A 14,390-nucleotide genomic window follows, 5' to 3' on the forward strand; every position below is an offset into this window, starting at 1 on the left:
ATACTTAAAACTAAAGCAAAAGGATAATACGTGATAGGCATCAAGGAAATAAAGGCATGCAAACATGAAACTGATCCAACTAAGTTCTGTTTGTTCTTACTGTTTTATATCGGATAAAAAAAACCTGCGCTGAAGAACTTTTAGATTCCCAACCGGCTGTTTCCCGAGTGCATATGAACGGTCGCTGTCGGGAACACGAGCGTCCTCACTGGCGAGCCGGGAATATTTAAGTGAAATGCAAATACACTCCATATATACCAAAGCTAATGAGACGATGAACTAGGATATAAGCTTAACTGTTAGCAAATACATCTTAGTGAACCTTCTAGTTTTCATATTCAGAACATAAATGTCATCCATAACGTTTAAAATACATTTTTATTTTACTTTGTGGATTTTCCACTTGGATAGTGTGTATGTTTGTGTATATACATCTATATATATTTCCATTTAGCTGCATTCACACACTATATGTGTTTGTAACACATATAGTTGAACATTATGAACAAGGAGGGATTACATAATAAACACACAAGACTACCAAAACAAGCTGAGGTTCAAGAAGATTTCATCAATTAATTTCAAGAGTCCGTTATCTGTCCCTGAAAATGGTTTCCATATTCAGAACATAAATGTCATCCAAAACGTTTAAAATATTTTTTTATTATACTTATATGCGTTATCCATTTAGCTGCACTCTTAACCAGAACCTACACAAGGAGTGTTTGTTACACATATAGTGGAACATTATGAATAAAGGAGAGATTACATAACTAACATAGCACAATGCTAAAACAAGGGTTGATATTCAAGACAAAAAAACAAACACTGTAGAACAACATTCGGAGAAACAACAATAAAACAATGCACTGAACTGAAATCCCTTTTGCAGCATGTTGGCTTTTCATTTGGAGTTATCTCAACGGAGTGTCTATTTGTTCATTATCTGTCCTTGAAAATAGGGTCCCGCCCACAAACAAAAAGGTAAATTTCATCTCTGGGTCCCGAACATCCTCAATCAAATCCATTCACACTCTTTCTCTGCCAATAGCAACTCCTGGCCCCCAGCGGAGTTTCTCATCTGGACCATAAAAAACGAACTGTGGTCAGATCAAAGCATTGGTTCCATGGAGCTTAATCTTTTTCAAAAAATATATAACGTTTTCCAAAACCTAATGAGCTTGCCAATCTAAAACAAATCTAGAATAACAAAATATCTTATATTTAAAGATGGCAATTGAGAAGGACATGTCAAATAACGTCAACTGCCTTTTGATTCCCACTGTGTTCCAGGATCTGAGATGAAAGGAGAGCAGAGCAGGGCGAGTGTGTGAGGAAGTGTGAGGACGTGTGAGGGCGTGATGGGCCGCCCTCAGGGCCTCTTCCGTTCAGTCCTTCTTGGGGTTGAAGTCGACGCCCTCCCACTCGTAGATGTCGGGCAGGAAGGAGTCGTAGTTTGTGTCCCAGACGGTGGCTCGTACGAAGGCGTCCTTGTCCGCGGGTTCGGGGTAGCGGAACGCCATGCCGTTAGCGTACACATACTCCACCACCTGTAGGCCAGAGAGGAGCCGTCACCATCATACAGGAGAGAACAGGGGTTACAGGGTTCTACTCCCAGCCCAAAAAGTACTGTTGTTAGATTTCCTGGTCTCCACAACCTAAGGGTAGGCGTCCTTGAGCCAGATGCCCTTACCCCAACCACATGCTCCTGAATGACATGCATCCACATTCACTTTGAGTCTCTTATGTGAATCTGCTGAACGACTAAATAGTGATAACATGAGCTAACATTAGCTGCAACAGAGAGGAAAAAGGATACGCGTCTCACATACACACACCCTTAACACTATGTACTAGTCCAACACTAAACTCTATCCAACTATTGTCCCTTTTTACTGGTAGTAATGATGGAATCCAAGAGATTGGGGTCCCAAGAGCGCTTACCTTAACAGCCATCTGGAGAGACACCTCTCTGATTTCGGAGAGAGGAGGGTAGAGTCTCCCCTCCTGCAGCTCGTTATCGGACACCTGCTCTGCCAGGGTCTAAGAGGAAGGTCAAACACAGTGTTGAACCTCTCAACCTTCTGTTAAAACCCTTCAAGATGCCACTACTGGTGTGAAGCCAAGTTGTCCCATAGAAACAGACTTAGATAATACTGAAACCACAGCTGTTACCCACCTCAAATAATAATTGATATGGTATTGTACATTTAAAAACATTTAAATAAAGTGCTTAAGACACACAAAAATTACATAAAATACTCTAAATTAAGTACTCTTGGTGTTTCGTGTTAATTTTAGTATAAATAAATTAAAAGCAATTGATCAATGGCGGCTCAACAGTTCAGCGAAAGCCGTACTACCTTGGCAGCTTCCAGGAACACTGAATCACTGATATGCCTTACGCCACTCAGAATCACCGCCAGGGCAACTCCTGAAACACATGGATTGAGCCAAAACATCAGCTAGCCATCACCTGTTTGTATGAATACATTTTTAGTCGGTGACACATTGTTTGTCTGTATTTACATGCACCCAATCAATACGTTTTCTAATGGGCTCCAGCAAACAGAGAAATTGTATTTACAAAGACAGAGGGACTCCGTTAATCAAACAACATAATTTAAAGTGGTTTGATTTGTACAACATGCTTGTTGTACGAAAAAGTGTTCTTCATAAACCGTGCACTTCAAATGTAAAATAACTTTCCCACGCCCCACCTGGGAAGATGTAGGCGTTGTTTCCCTGTCCTGGTATGTACACCCGATCGTTCAGGGTCACCGCGTCAAAGGGACTCCCACTAGCAAACAGACATCTTCCCTACAGAGGGACGCAAACAAGGATTTCATCAAAATACACAAGAATAATAATAGTCATGGCTAGTTGGTCAGAAAAAGCACCGAAACACATCCAGGAGTAAGCAGGACTTTTGAGTGCACACCCACTTTATGAACAACTCGGCCAACTTTAAAGTAAAGTCTGCTCCACAAGGAGAAAAGGAGGAGAGGTGAGTCATACGTTGGTGAGCGTGTAGGCGTCCTCCGCAGTGCACTCTGCTTTGGTGGTGGGGTTACTCAGGGCGAAGATGATTGGTCGCTCGTTCAGGGTACCCATGGCTTTGATGACATCATGCGTGAACAGCCGCCCCGCTCCCGACACACCTGGGGGAGGAGGAAGAGGAGGAGGAGGAGGAGGAGGAGGAATACAGGAAGTTTTCTGTTTACATCGCAAACTTCTGCTTTTACAAGAACTGCATGAGTTCAGTTTTATGCCGGCACTAGAGGCTGAATTGAAAGTTAATGTCAGTCAATTGCTTATGGCTAAAAAGGAAAAATCCTTTAAATAGTATTTACTACAATATATGTTGCTGCCTCAGGTTTGCATTTGGGAAAGCATCGCTTTGTTGTCATTTATAATTCATGAATAAGATGATCCAAAAGAAGAGATGAAAGACATTGTGATTATCTCGATACAGTCCTTGACAGGACTATAGAATTTAAAAGGATCCCTTCCACTATGACAGGTGCCATCCATTCAGTGTTCTGGTACGGTGCACGGACACAGAGGATGGGAGTCTGGTACCGATGAGCTGCAGAGAGGATGGGAGTGTGGTACTTATGATGGCCACAGAGAGGATGGGATTGTGGTACCTACGATGGCCACAGAGAGGATGGGATTGTGGTAGCTATGTTAGCCAGAGAGGATGGGAGTGTGGTAGCTATTATGGCCAGAGAGGATGGGAGTGTGGTAGCTATGATAGTCAGAGAAGGAGGGAGTGTGGTAGCTATGATAGCCAGAGAGGTAGGGAGTGTGGTACCTATGATAGCCAGAGAGGTAGGGAGTGTGGTACCTATGATGGCCAGAAAGGTTAAGGATCGTGGTACCTATGATGGCCACAGAGGATGGGAGTGTTGTAGCTTAGATAGCCACAGAGAGGTAGGGAGTGTGGTACCTATGATGGCTGTGGGTTGGAGGGTGTTGACAGCATCCAAGAAGTTGTTTACCGTCCCTGGGCTGTTATGGACAAACGCCTCCTGGTTGCCATCGGTCTCCTGAGGTCTGCCCTGGACACAGAAACACAGTAGAGTTTCAATAATAACTCAGAGAGACCCATTAGTTTAGCATAATTTGTCTTATCCACTAATATGTATGACATGATGTAAGCTGATATAAGTTGAAACATAGACAGAAGAAAATCAGATACACAATCGTATTTCCTTTTAGCTACCTCAAATCAATTCAATTATGTTTAATTCAGCACACACATATATGTGTTCAGATGTCGATAAGGGACGGTGAAGATAAGGGACTCAAACACCCATACACACACCTTTACTAACAATCCATGCTTGTCGAACATCCAGATTTTGTCCCTGGCTTCGGCCTGAGTCAGCCCTTTCTCCATCATCGCCATGACAATCAGGTTAGCGATGCCCAGGGCAGCCTGTGGAGACAAACGTCGGAAGACAACAATCAAAAAACAGCCAAAAGTTGAATATCTAGCACGTAAAGATATTTGAAAAGGACCAACAATCTGGATTTCATTCTGTATTTCTCTATTAGAGATCGATTGGAAATGTCCACACCTTGTGAAGATGTTTATCTGCTGTCACCATTTCTAAACCAATAATTCTGCTCGCAACTGTGGTACACTGCAATCCTAGCCAACACTGGAAGGAGGGATCCTTCTTTTAACTACCTTCTAGGGATTCATCCTACTAGGTTAACCGGCCCTTTTGATTGGCCTCGGGTTATCATAAGCCTTAGGGAGTCATTGCAAACGGCAGTTTAGGCTGCGATTGTGATAGGTGCACACTGCCCATATTGTTATCTTTACAAAGCCTGTATGTGTGTGTGTGCATGTGTGTGCGTCTCTAATCTAGAGTATCCAACCCTCCTTGTGACATGTCTTGAAACAGGGAACCCTGTCCCTCTGACACACAGATCACTGTGTGACACTTACACAATGAATACACATAATGCTTTCAGGATAGCAGCACCTGGCTCATTTGTACATTTATTTAAGAGATTCTATTAATGATGACTATCCCGAATGTGGTATCGAATCACAGTGTGAACATATAGCCTACCTCTCCAGCTCCCAGAAACAGCACCCGGTGCTCCGTGATTGGTTTGCCGATGGCTCTTTGAGCTGCCAAGAGACCAGCCAGGGCCACCGCTGCGGTGCCTGTCAGGATAGAGCCAAACGTTGAGCCATTCGTACACATTAGGATTAAACAGTCTCTGCTAATGCAGGGAAAAAGACAAAGGACATTGACTTTCTCCTTCCCAAGAGGAATCTTAGATGGTTTTAAGAGTGATTAGAGATATCATTCTGAAAAAATATGTAGGCTTGGGGTAAGTTGACACTGTATCAACATTGCATCCCCAACATTAGTTTTTGTGGATTTGGCTTGCGGGCCTTCACGTTGGCCACTAGGTGTCCCCCCCCCCCCAACAGTAGGGATGCTTACCCTGGATGTCATCGTTGAATGTGCAGTACTTCTCCTTGTACTTCCTCATTAGGCGGAAGGCGTTGTGGTTCCCAAAGTCCTCAAACTGGATCAGTGTGTCCTGGCCGTATTTATCCACCACGGCCTCCATGAACTCATCCAGCAAGTCCTCGTAGGCCTGCGTGCGGTCCCTCTTCTGGTACAGGCCCATGTAGAACGGGTCCCGCAGCAGGGTCTGAAATAGAAAGGGTTGGATGAAATCCGGTAAGGGCTGCTCATTAAGACTGTGCTATGTGGGCTTCCCACTAGCCATTGGAAGATGTAACGGCTTTATGAAATACACGTGCCGCAACGTTGTGTAACGCATTGGTTTGTAATAAAAAATAGTTTTTCTGCTCTCTTTACACCTGTTAAATCTCACCTACAGCAACTTTAATAGAGAAACCCCATAAACATATGTTTTGAGTGTAGCGTACAGCTCGTTTTAAAAATAGCAATAGCGGATTATATCATTTCCTCCCCACTGTGGGTGTCAATCTCCCTGTACAGTCCGTAACGGGTGTGGTATCCCCACCTCGTTGTCTGTGCCCACGTCGATCACCACGGGCAGACACCTCTCAGGCCTGATGCCAGCGCAGGCCGTGTACAGGCACAGCTTGCCCACCGGGATCCCCATACCAAACACACCCAGGTCCCCCAGGCCCAGGATACGCTCTCCGTCCGTCACTACTACTGCCTACACACACACACACACACACACACACACACACACACACACACACACACACACACACACACACACACACACACACATACACACACACACACACACACACACACACACACACACACACACACACACACACAAAGAGGAGGGAGGGGATGAAAACACAACAATTACTCTACAATGACAGAAAACAATCAAAATGAGTCAATAATGTGTTCATCTTCTAATGTACTCACGGCAACGTTGGTCTCAGGCCAGTTGTCCAGAATGGAGCGGACGTGTCCGCGATCCAGAATGGAGATGAACAAGCCTCTGTTGGAATAGACAGCAGTGTTGTTAGCCGTCATGCCTTTATTTGGTTTTCATTTGAGCGGCTTTGATTTTTGATTAAATCCAGTATAAAGAAATCATGACATCATCTCTTTGTGGTGCTTTGTAAACCCCCGGTTACAATCCTGTATGATTTGAAGAAAAGTGGATAAACAGCCAAAATGCACTGTTGCATTGATATCAAATTATGATTTGGAAATGAGCTTACCCCTTATCAAATTACTCTAGTGTAGCCAGCGCTACAACCGGTTTCACCTGGCCCTAAACGGATTCCCGGTAACCGGGTTACCCGTCTCCATGGAAACATGCGTGAGTGTTGCCGGTCCTGAAGGGACTCCCCTAGGGTCTTACTTGGGTCTCCTGAAGATGTGTCCGTACTGCGTGCAGGCCAGGCCCACTGTGGGCGTGTACACTATGGGCATGAGCTCCTCTATGTCCTCCATCAGCACTCGGTAGAACAACCTCTCGTTCCTCTCCTGGATGCCCATCAGATAGATGTACCTGCGGACGGCAGCCAAGACAGGGATCAATGAGTGCAGGTGGGTATCAAGACGGCAGAACGGGGTAGGAGGGGAAAGGCACAAGTCGGAGGAAAGAACTGAAAGAGGAACGTTTTGAATGAAAATGAATAGAAATACTAAGGAAAGCACCCTCAGAGTCATTTTTTGTGTTCAAATAGACTACCCCCGTTTCATGTGAAACGGTGACAAAATGTAAAAATGTATCTGCTACAAGGACAACAAAAGCACAAAAATATGGCTGTTTGAGTGTGCGTGTGCGTGTGCCTGTTGGTCCTGTTCAGTGACATTGTGAGAAAGCAACCAGATTCCTTTAACCAGTCCGCCCTGGGTTATTATGAAGGTTTAGGGTCAAAGTTTGGTTTAAAAACCGGACTGGGCATTTAACGATACACTGATCAACTGGGAACCTGGTTTATGTTTTTGAAGTCCCCTAGACCTGGTGCTTTTGGGCCTTGTTTTTTTTTGGAATAAAACAACACACACTAGCAAGGTTTGAAAGCTACGTCTTACTTCTGCAGAGGATCCGACATTTTCTTTAGGTTATTCTGGAAGCGCAAGGCCTGAATGTCCTGGGTCTCCACTTTGGGAGGGAGGAGACCCTGAATGCCCAAAATCTGGCGTTCCTGGAGGGAGAAAGCCATGCCCTGGAGGAGACACACAGAGACGGAGAACGGTTAGGAAAAGAGAAGCGTCCTGTCTGCACTACGATCGACTACAGAAAATAACCTCATTTAAATTTGATTTTTGAACTGCACACAACATTCATCGTTTGTCAGTTAGCATTGTGAACATTAGCTCACTTGCTTGCTCGCGACTCAAGTGGTCCTTGAGTCATAAGGTCATAAATAAGGTCTTTAAGCAATGCTGGATGTTTTAAAATAATGCTTACTTTACTTGAATTGAAACGCACATTAATAATATGAACAATAATTTATAATTTATCTATTAACTTCATGTAGTGTGGATAAGATAGTAACTCCTGCATTCCATTACCTAACACAAATGTATGTAAAATAGGGCAAAATAGCCTTATTATACAAAATATCTATACATTTTTTAAATGTTTTCAAATAAATCATGGGTTTTATTCAGCACAAGAGACCAAAATATATTATAATACATTTTCATGTTTCCTCTATACATTAACAAGGACATGCCTAAGGTAGTCTTCACAGTTGACCGGAACCCGGTCAGCAGGCCAATATAGACACATAACCTTTGGGAACCGGGTCACAAGGCCAATATAGACACACTCCATACATTAAGAGAAAATCTGAAGTAGAAGCGTAGCCTGGGAGAAGCAGTTTAACCCCAGAGCAGGGCTTGGCAGGGGTGTTAACAGTAAGAAAGGAATCGTTGTATCCTACAAAGGGCTAAGAGAAATGGAAATGTGTGCTATAATACAACGATGAGTATAAAACATGGCAAAGAGAGAGCAGGGAAGATGGCGAAGACATACGATGCAAGCCATATTTAAAGTTCATGCATGTCGTGAGCTTGTGTGTGTGTGTGTGCTTGCGTGTGTATGTGTAAAATGGTACAGGCATGGGTGAAATATGAGCTAGACCAGTCAACACGTGGATGTTATAACAGTCTTGCTTTAACCCACGTGTATGTGTGAGTCTCTGTGCGTGTGTATGTGCGTGCGTGTATGTGTCTGTGTGTGTGCGTGTGTCTGTGTGTGAGTGTGTCTGTGTCTCATTGTATTCTTTATGGGTTAATGTAAAGGGAGAGAGGGGTACAAACTCAGCCTTTGCTGAGTCATGCTGATGCCTCATTTCACTTCATTGCAGCAAAAACTCCAACAACGTCATTCCGTTTGTGTAGTAAGAAGAAACTTAAATGTGAAAAAGCAATCAAAGAACATTTAAAAAACCTACAAGATTAAGGACATTGCCCTTTTTCCAAAGAACATAATGATTGCTAACATATAGCAACTATAAAATATGTCAGTTTATAGTATTTGTATTCTACTGAACAAATCTTATGTTATGGGCCTATTATATGTTCTGGTCAAAATCCAGTTCCCTCAACACTGTGGCAGGTTTGTTGTACACAAGACTCTGATATACTAGACAGGATATTGTATTTGGTCAATCTCGTGGCAATCACGAGATGGAGATGTTACACAATAGGAGACTGTCATTGAGAGGCCGGGGCATTAGAGTAACCCAATTCTACGCACTTATATAAATATATTTCTTGTGATGACGTGCTTTGCTGCTGCACTTCACTGCCGACTAGACCAAGCAGCATGCCTTGGCTCTCTTCTTAAATATCCTTCATCCTTTTTTAAAGAGCCAATTTACGTCATTAGTTGATGGCAAAAATCAAATCAATCATGCTGCCGTTTTCTTTGTTTCTGTAAGAAAACTATAAGCAGAACCAACTGCTCATTGCTACAATTTGTTTTCTCTCATTAAAGAAATGCAAGGTAGAGTTGCTTTCAAAATATGTAACCAGGAGTGCATGCGTGCGTGTGAGTGTGTGTGGACGAAACCTTTCAACAAAGCCAACTCATTAGTCAGATGGCTATTCTGCATATAGCGTCCACAGTGTGTCCACATGAAGCACAACTTCAGCTTCTAATGACACTTTAATCTTAAGGGCATTAATAGGTTTATTCTGTAAAGTAGATTTTTTTTTCACATTAACCAAACCTTAAGTGGATACAGGCTGGAGTGTTATTGGGATCCACTTAGAAATAATAAAGGCTCTAAGCGAAAAAATGCTTGACTTGACAGCATTAATTTGCATTAATATTTTCAACAGTCCTATTGTTTTTGTTCTTACCCCCCCCAGGACCTCCGCCTTTACTTCAGAAACCTGGAAATTAAGATCAGGCCTCTGTTGAAAGGAGTCAAATCCTCCCCAACAAAACCAGACCTGAAGCCTTCAGCTGTGCTGCTATTATTGGCAGTTGGGTAATATTGTCACCTCTAGAGGGACAGAATGCCCTGGGAGTGACGATAAGGGCACAGAACCGACAGCTCTGATGTAGAGGACCCGATTGGAGCCTTGAAGGGCATTCTAATTATACATTTTAGGGTTTCTATGACAGCCCCTCCCACCCTTGACTTGGCTTTTGCATTCCTTCCAAACTGTATACTTCTGGAGGCAACCTGTTTACGTTGACTTGTCAGACCACTCCCCTATCTTCAAGTGACCACTCGTGTGGCTCGTGTTTTAAGATTGGGGCGGTAAAGTCATGTGACAAAGTGGGACAGTGGGGGGAGCAAGGTTGGTTGCACTACATAAAAGAGCAGGAAGCTGGAGCTTGTGCTAATGGTTCAGCCCAATAATACTGCAGGGACAACAGGTTAACTAACTTGTTTCGTAATAACTATTGTGTGTATGTGAGTGTTTGTGTGTGTGTTTCTGAAAATGTGGATGTAAGTGTATGTAGGTGTATGCAAGTATGTGAGTGTGTGTTCTACCACAAGGTTGCCCAGCCCAACCAGCTTTGGTCCCACCTATTCTAATCCTTTTACAAAGGGGGCCCCAATGTTAAATACAGCAAACACAATGCACCTGAACCTATACAACCCCTGATGGAAACCCAGGCCCACTCGGCTTACCTTGTTGGTGCGTGGGTTGAGCATTAGGGGCTTGCCCTTGTCCTTGGTGTGAGCCCATCGACACGCAGAGACACACGGCCGGATGGGCAGCGATGTCCTCAACCTGGACAACATGGCGGACAGTCACCTGCAGACAAAGTGGTGGAGATACTCTGAGAGAGAGTGAGAGAGAGCATGACAAAAAAGCAACACAGAAGGAGAGGTTATAATAATGATAAGCAGAATAACCTGAAGGCCTCCTTGAGCAAGATGCCTAACCCTGATATGCTCCTAAATTAATTATGTATGAAGTATCGGTAAATCCCTCCAGTTGTTTTGGATAAAAAGATTGGTCGCCAATAAGCCTTTTGAGTTGACACATGAAGAAGCACTTATTAACACTTTACTAGGACTAGTACACGGTGAAACACGAAAAGACCCACTCATTGTAACAATATGCATACTACAATAAAGAGGCCAAAGCAAACACGGCCAAAGCATCTACAATGAGTCACATAAAAGAATGCATTCACAGATGGCTTGCATGTGAGGAACGCAATTGAGAATCTGCTAGAGTCAAATAGACAAGTAATTTAGAGTTTCTAATCCTGAAAAAACAACGCCCAGAATAGATTGTACTAATCCAGTCTGTAAGGAACTAGTAAAGGCCAGCAGAAAGATGAGAGGCAGAGTAACAGATGTTTTTCTTGCTTCCAAAGTAACAAGCCGAGAGATTCTAGGTTTCATTGTAGGCCAGTAGACTGTGTACAGAAGAGTCTGTCTATGGAAAGAGTGTGTGGCTTCCTTCAATTTAGTTTCCAGGAATAGGGTAGGAAAAATGAGGTTGTCAAGCAGTTGTTATTGTTCGTGTGCTCAATGGTAAACGATTCGGTTATTTTCTATGGTATCCAAACTGTCCCCATAATACTACACAAACAAACATTCTCTAAAAACCTTTTTCTGCACCAATGCACCGCAGCAACTTCCTTAATTTTGCTCTAGTTCCATGTCAACACAACTCTTTCTGTTTCTGACTTCAGGGGGCTTATAATGCACTGCATACATAATATATGGTGGTACGTATTTAATATACAACGTATATTTATAGACACAACAAAAACTTGGCAGATTCATTAATGGTCCTTAATGCTGTTTACAGCAGGGGTAGCCTTGCAAGGCCTTCCTCATTGTAGCCAGCATGTCAGGAGTAAGAACCCTCTGAGCAGAGGGCTTCCGTTTCCTGCAAATACTGTGGTGGGTTGTGGTAGAAGCAAAACTAGGCCAATCACAGCAGTCTAAGTTTGCCATGTATCAGACCATTCATCAGTTCTGTGTTTTTGCAGGATTCATAACACACTCATTAAAGCTGTTCAAATAACCTTCAATAAACCTGGGCGGCATGGCAAGAAGTTCAGATAGGATGTGTACATTTGGTTTTGTATTAGGCTAGCTTGATAAGGCTGATAGTGACATTCGGGAGGAAATGAAACTGTCGCTATAGGCTACTAGTGTCAGGGAAATAAAGTGTCCAACACTGCCTTTCTGGGAGTGTCGGAGCAGTAACCCAACACATCTGAAAGCACCAACTAAGGGATGTTTGCTGGGGGACACATTTTACCATGATATTATTAAGCGAGGGTATAGTAAAAATGTCTCCATTCAATAGTCTTAGTACAATAACAATGAGGCTTTTATATAACAAGCTTTTTCTTTCTTAACTTCAGAATCTTCTATATGATATCTATAATCATACCGTGTAAATAACATTAACTGTTTGTAGCAGTGGCAGCCATATTGAAACCTAACCACACTGCGTCTATGGATACAGATTTGGGTAGTGATGAAACACTACTTAAAACAACAACAGACAAGCAGTCAACATTCTTATTTAAGCACTACATCATTCATCAAAGGTGCTTCAAAATCCTTCACTCTTCCAATTATCACCTATAGCACTTTCTTACTTTATTGCTGCAATAAAAGTTTAACAAAACCCCAGACTGTAATTGGTAGGTCATATTACTAATGGGGCATCAGTGCAATCATCCATCACCAAAATAATTGTCATGAAAGTATCCAATTGTTGTGGCTTATTAGTAGCTTCTCAGAATCTGCACCTGTAGGCGTTGCTAAATGCTGTCTAGGAGACAATTGGAATTGCAAACACAACAAGTAGCAGGCAGCATGTTGGGGTCTACATGTTACTTAGTGTTTTAATCATTAGTGTAAGTTAGAAAGCCAAAAACACTAACAGACATATAAGGCATATTAAGGCGTACACCCTGGTGACTTCAACCAAGTCATGACTCAACTCTAAAGTCAGACTTAAGGAAGTGTGACTCACTCAAACTGAAAGTTATTGTTTGCTACGGTTCCAGAGGCAATTAACATTGGTGGCTGCCAAACTCCAAGGCCGTTGTTACATTCCAAGCACACAAATATATGTCAACCGTGAATTCAGCCATAAATCTATACATAACCTTCCATATTCAGAACAATAATGGAAATATTTGAACCTCACTGATCATATAATTCAAGGTTTCTCTAAGGAAATGTGCAAACAGAAGGCCACTCCTTTTTCATTAAGGCCTACATCCTCTGTTAAGCTTACAGAAAGCATATCACTGTTGAGTTTCACATGATTCATGTTTTATAGCCGATGAGAAGAGGGTCATAGTACACAGGTCAGGGTAAAGCTACACGTTCAACTATAGATATAGGACAAAAAAGTCTTGCAGAGAAGGAAGGTAATCAAAACACATACAGTACACTGTATTTCAGATCAATAAGCAGAATGGTTAAATAGAGACAATGATATGTGACACGGTTTAGCCTGGTCTGTCAACTTATTCAATAGCTATCAAAAACAAACCAAAAGGCAAGGTTTTTAATTTCCAATCGAATTAATGGGTAAACTAAAAGCTATACAAACACATGTGGTATACCTTTGTTTCTTTAGTTGCAGCTGTATTCGCCACCTGACATCTCAGTAAAATACTTCGTTTTTATAAAATAATGGCTTTATGTTTAGAGAACCTCTGTAAACAATGCTGTGATGCATGACCGTAGTGAATTCTATCAAGGTAGAGGGTTGTATGCAGGCAGGACTGGAGCGGTGTATGGAAATATAACCGGGTAATAACACAGCGACATGCCTACCCCACTGAGACGCTACAGCGACTACCCAGCAAAGAGCCGCTAGCTTACAGCTAAGGGATCTATATCGTGTAATTGGTTATGTTGCCCTTCAGTTAACATGTACGCATTGTGCAAATCAATAAATAAAAAAAGCTGTATCGCAGGTTGGTGACATTGTCCTTCAACGACGATAAGGAGACCCAGTCATTGCCTACGCGGCTGCTGTGTTTAGCAAAGATTTAACGGACTTCTAGAAGCAGATAATCAACTTAAAGTGTCTCCGCGTAGGTTATAATGAGGTTTCTTACCTCGCTTAAATGATGATATCTTGAAGTAAATCTTCCTTGGGACTTCGATTAGGTCGCAAATGTCAACTATTCATTGGAGTGCTTTGTGTACGACGGCTTGGTTGGCCCGTCTGGAGACAAGACAGATGCGACCGTTCGGCTGTGGTAAGAAGACGCTGAGCGCGTGTAGGAGAATGTCCCCGTTTGACCAATCACAGCACGGGATTTCCTTTTCAGCGACTGCCTCCGTTTGCGTCACATGTACAGGAAGTCGGATCACAAATCCCGAATAACAGGCATCCTTTATTATAACATCGCTATCATCATATTTGGTGTACAATTTTTATTTTTTATTTATTTATTATTTATACATAAAA

At 42.6% G+C, this 14,390-nt stretch overlaps 1 protein-coding gene across 1 annotated transcript; it reads right to left on the minus strand.

The window, feature by feature from the left end:
- Positions 1-359: 359 nt before the first annotated feature.
- On the minus strand, positions 360-14,201 carry me2 (malic enzyme 2, NAD(+)-dependent, mitochondrial). Its single transcript, XM_060054665.1, has 15 exons — positions 14,035-14,201; positions 10,610-10,761; positions 7,542-7,675; positions 6,862-7,011; positions 6,417-6,492; positions 6,028-6,189; positions 5,475-5,688; positions 5,091-5,188; positions 4,331-4,444; positions 3,953-4,064; positions 3,019-3,161; positions 2,721-2,820; positions 2,364-2,434; positions 1,945-2,043; positions 360-1,550 (listed from the first exon to the last, which is right to left on the minus strand). The coding sequence occupies exons 2-15, from the start codon at positions 10,721-10,723 to the stop codon at positions 1,389-1,391; spliced, it is 1,749 nt and encodes a 582-aa protein (XP_059910648.1). The 5' UTR covers positions 10,724-10,761; positions 14,035-14,201; the 3' UTR covers positions 360-1,388.
- Positions 14,202-14,390: the final 189 nt, after the last annotated feature.

This window comes from Gadus macrocephalus, chromosome 6, assembly GCF_031168955.1.
Source record: "Gadus macrocephalus chromosome 6, ASM3116895v1".
Taxonomy (NCBI): Eukaryota; Metazoa; Chordata; class Actinopteri; order Gadiformes; family Gadidae; genus Gadus; species Gadus macrocephalus.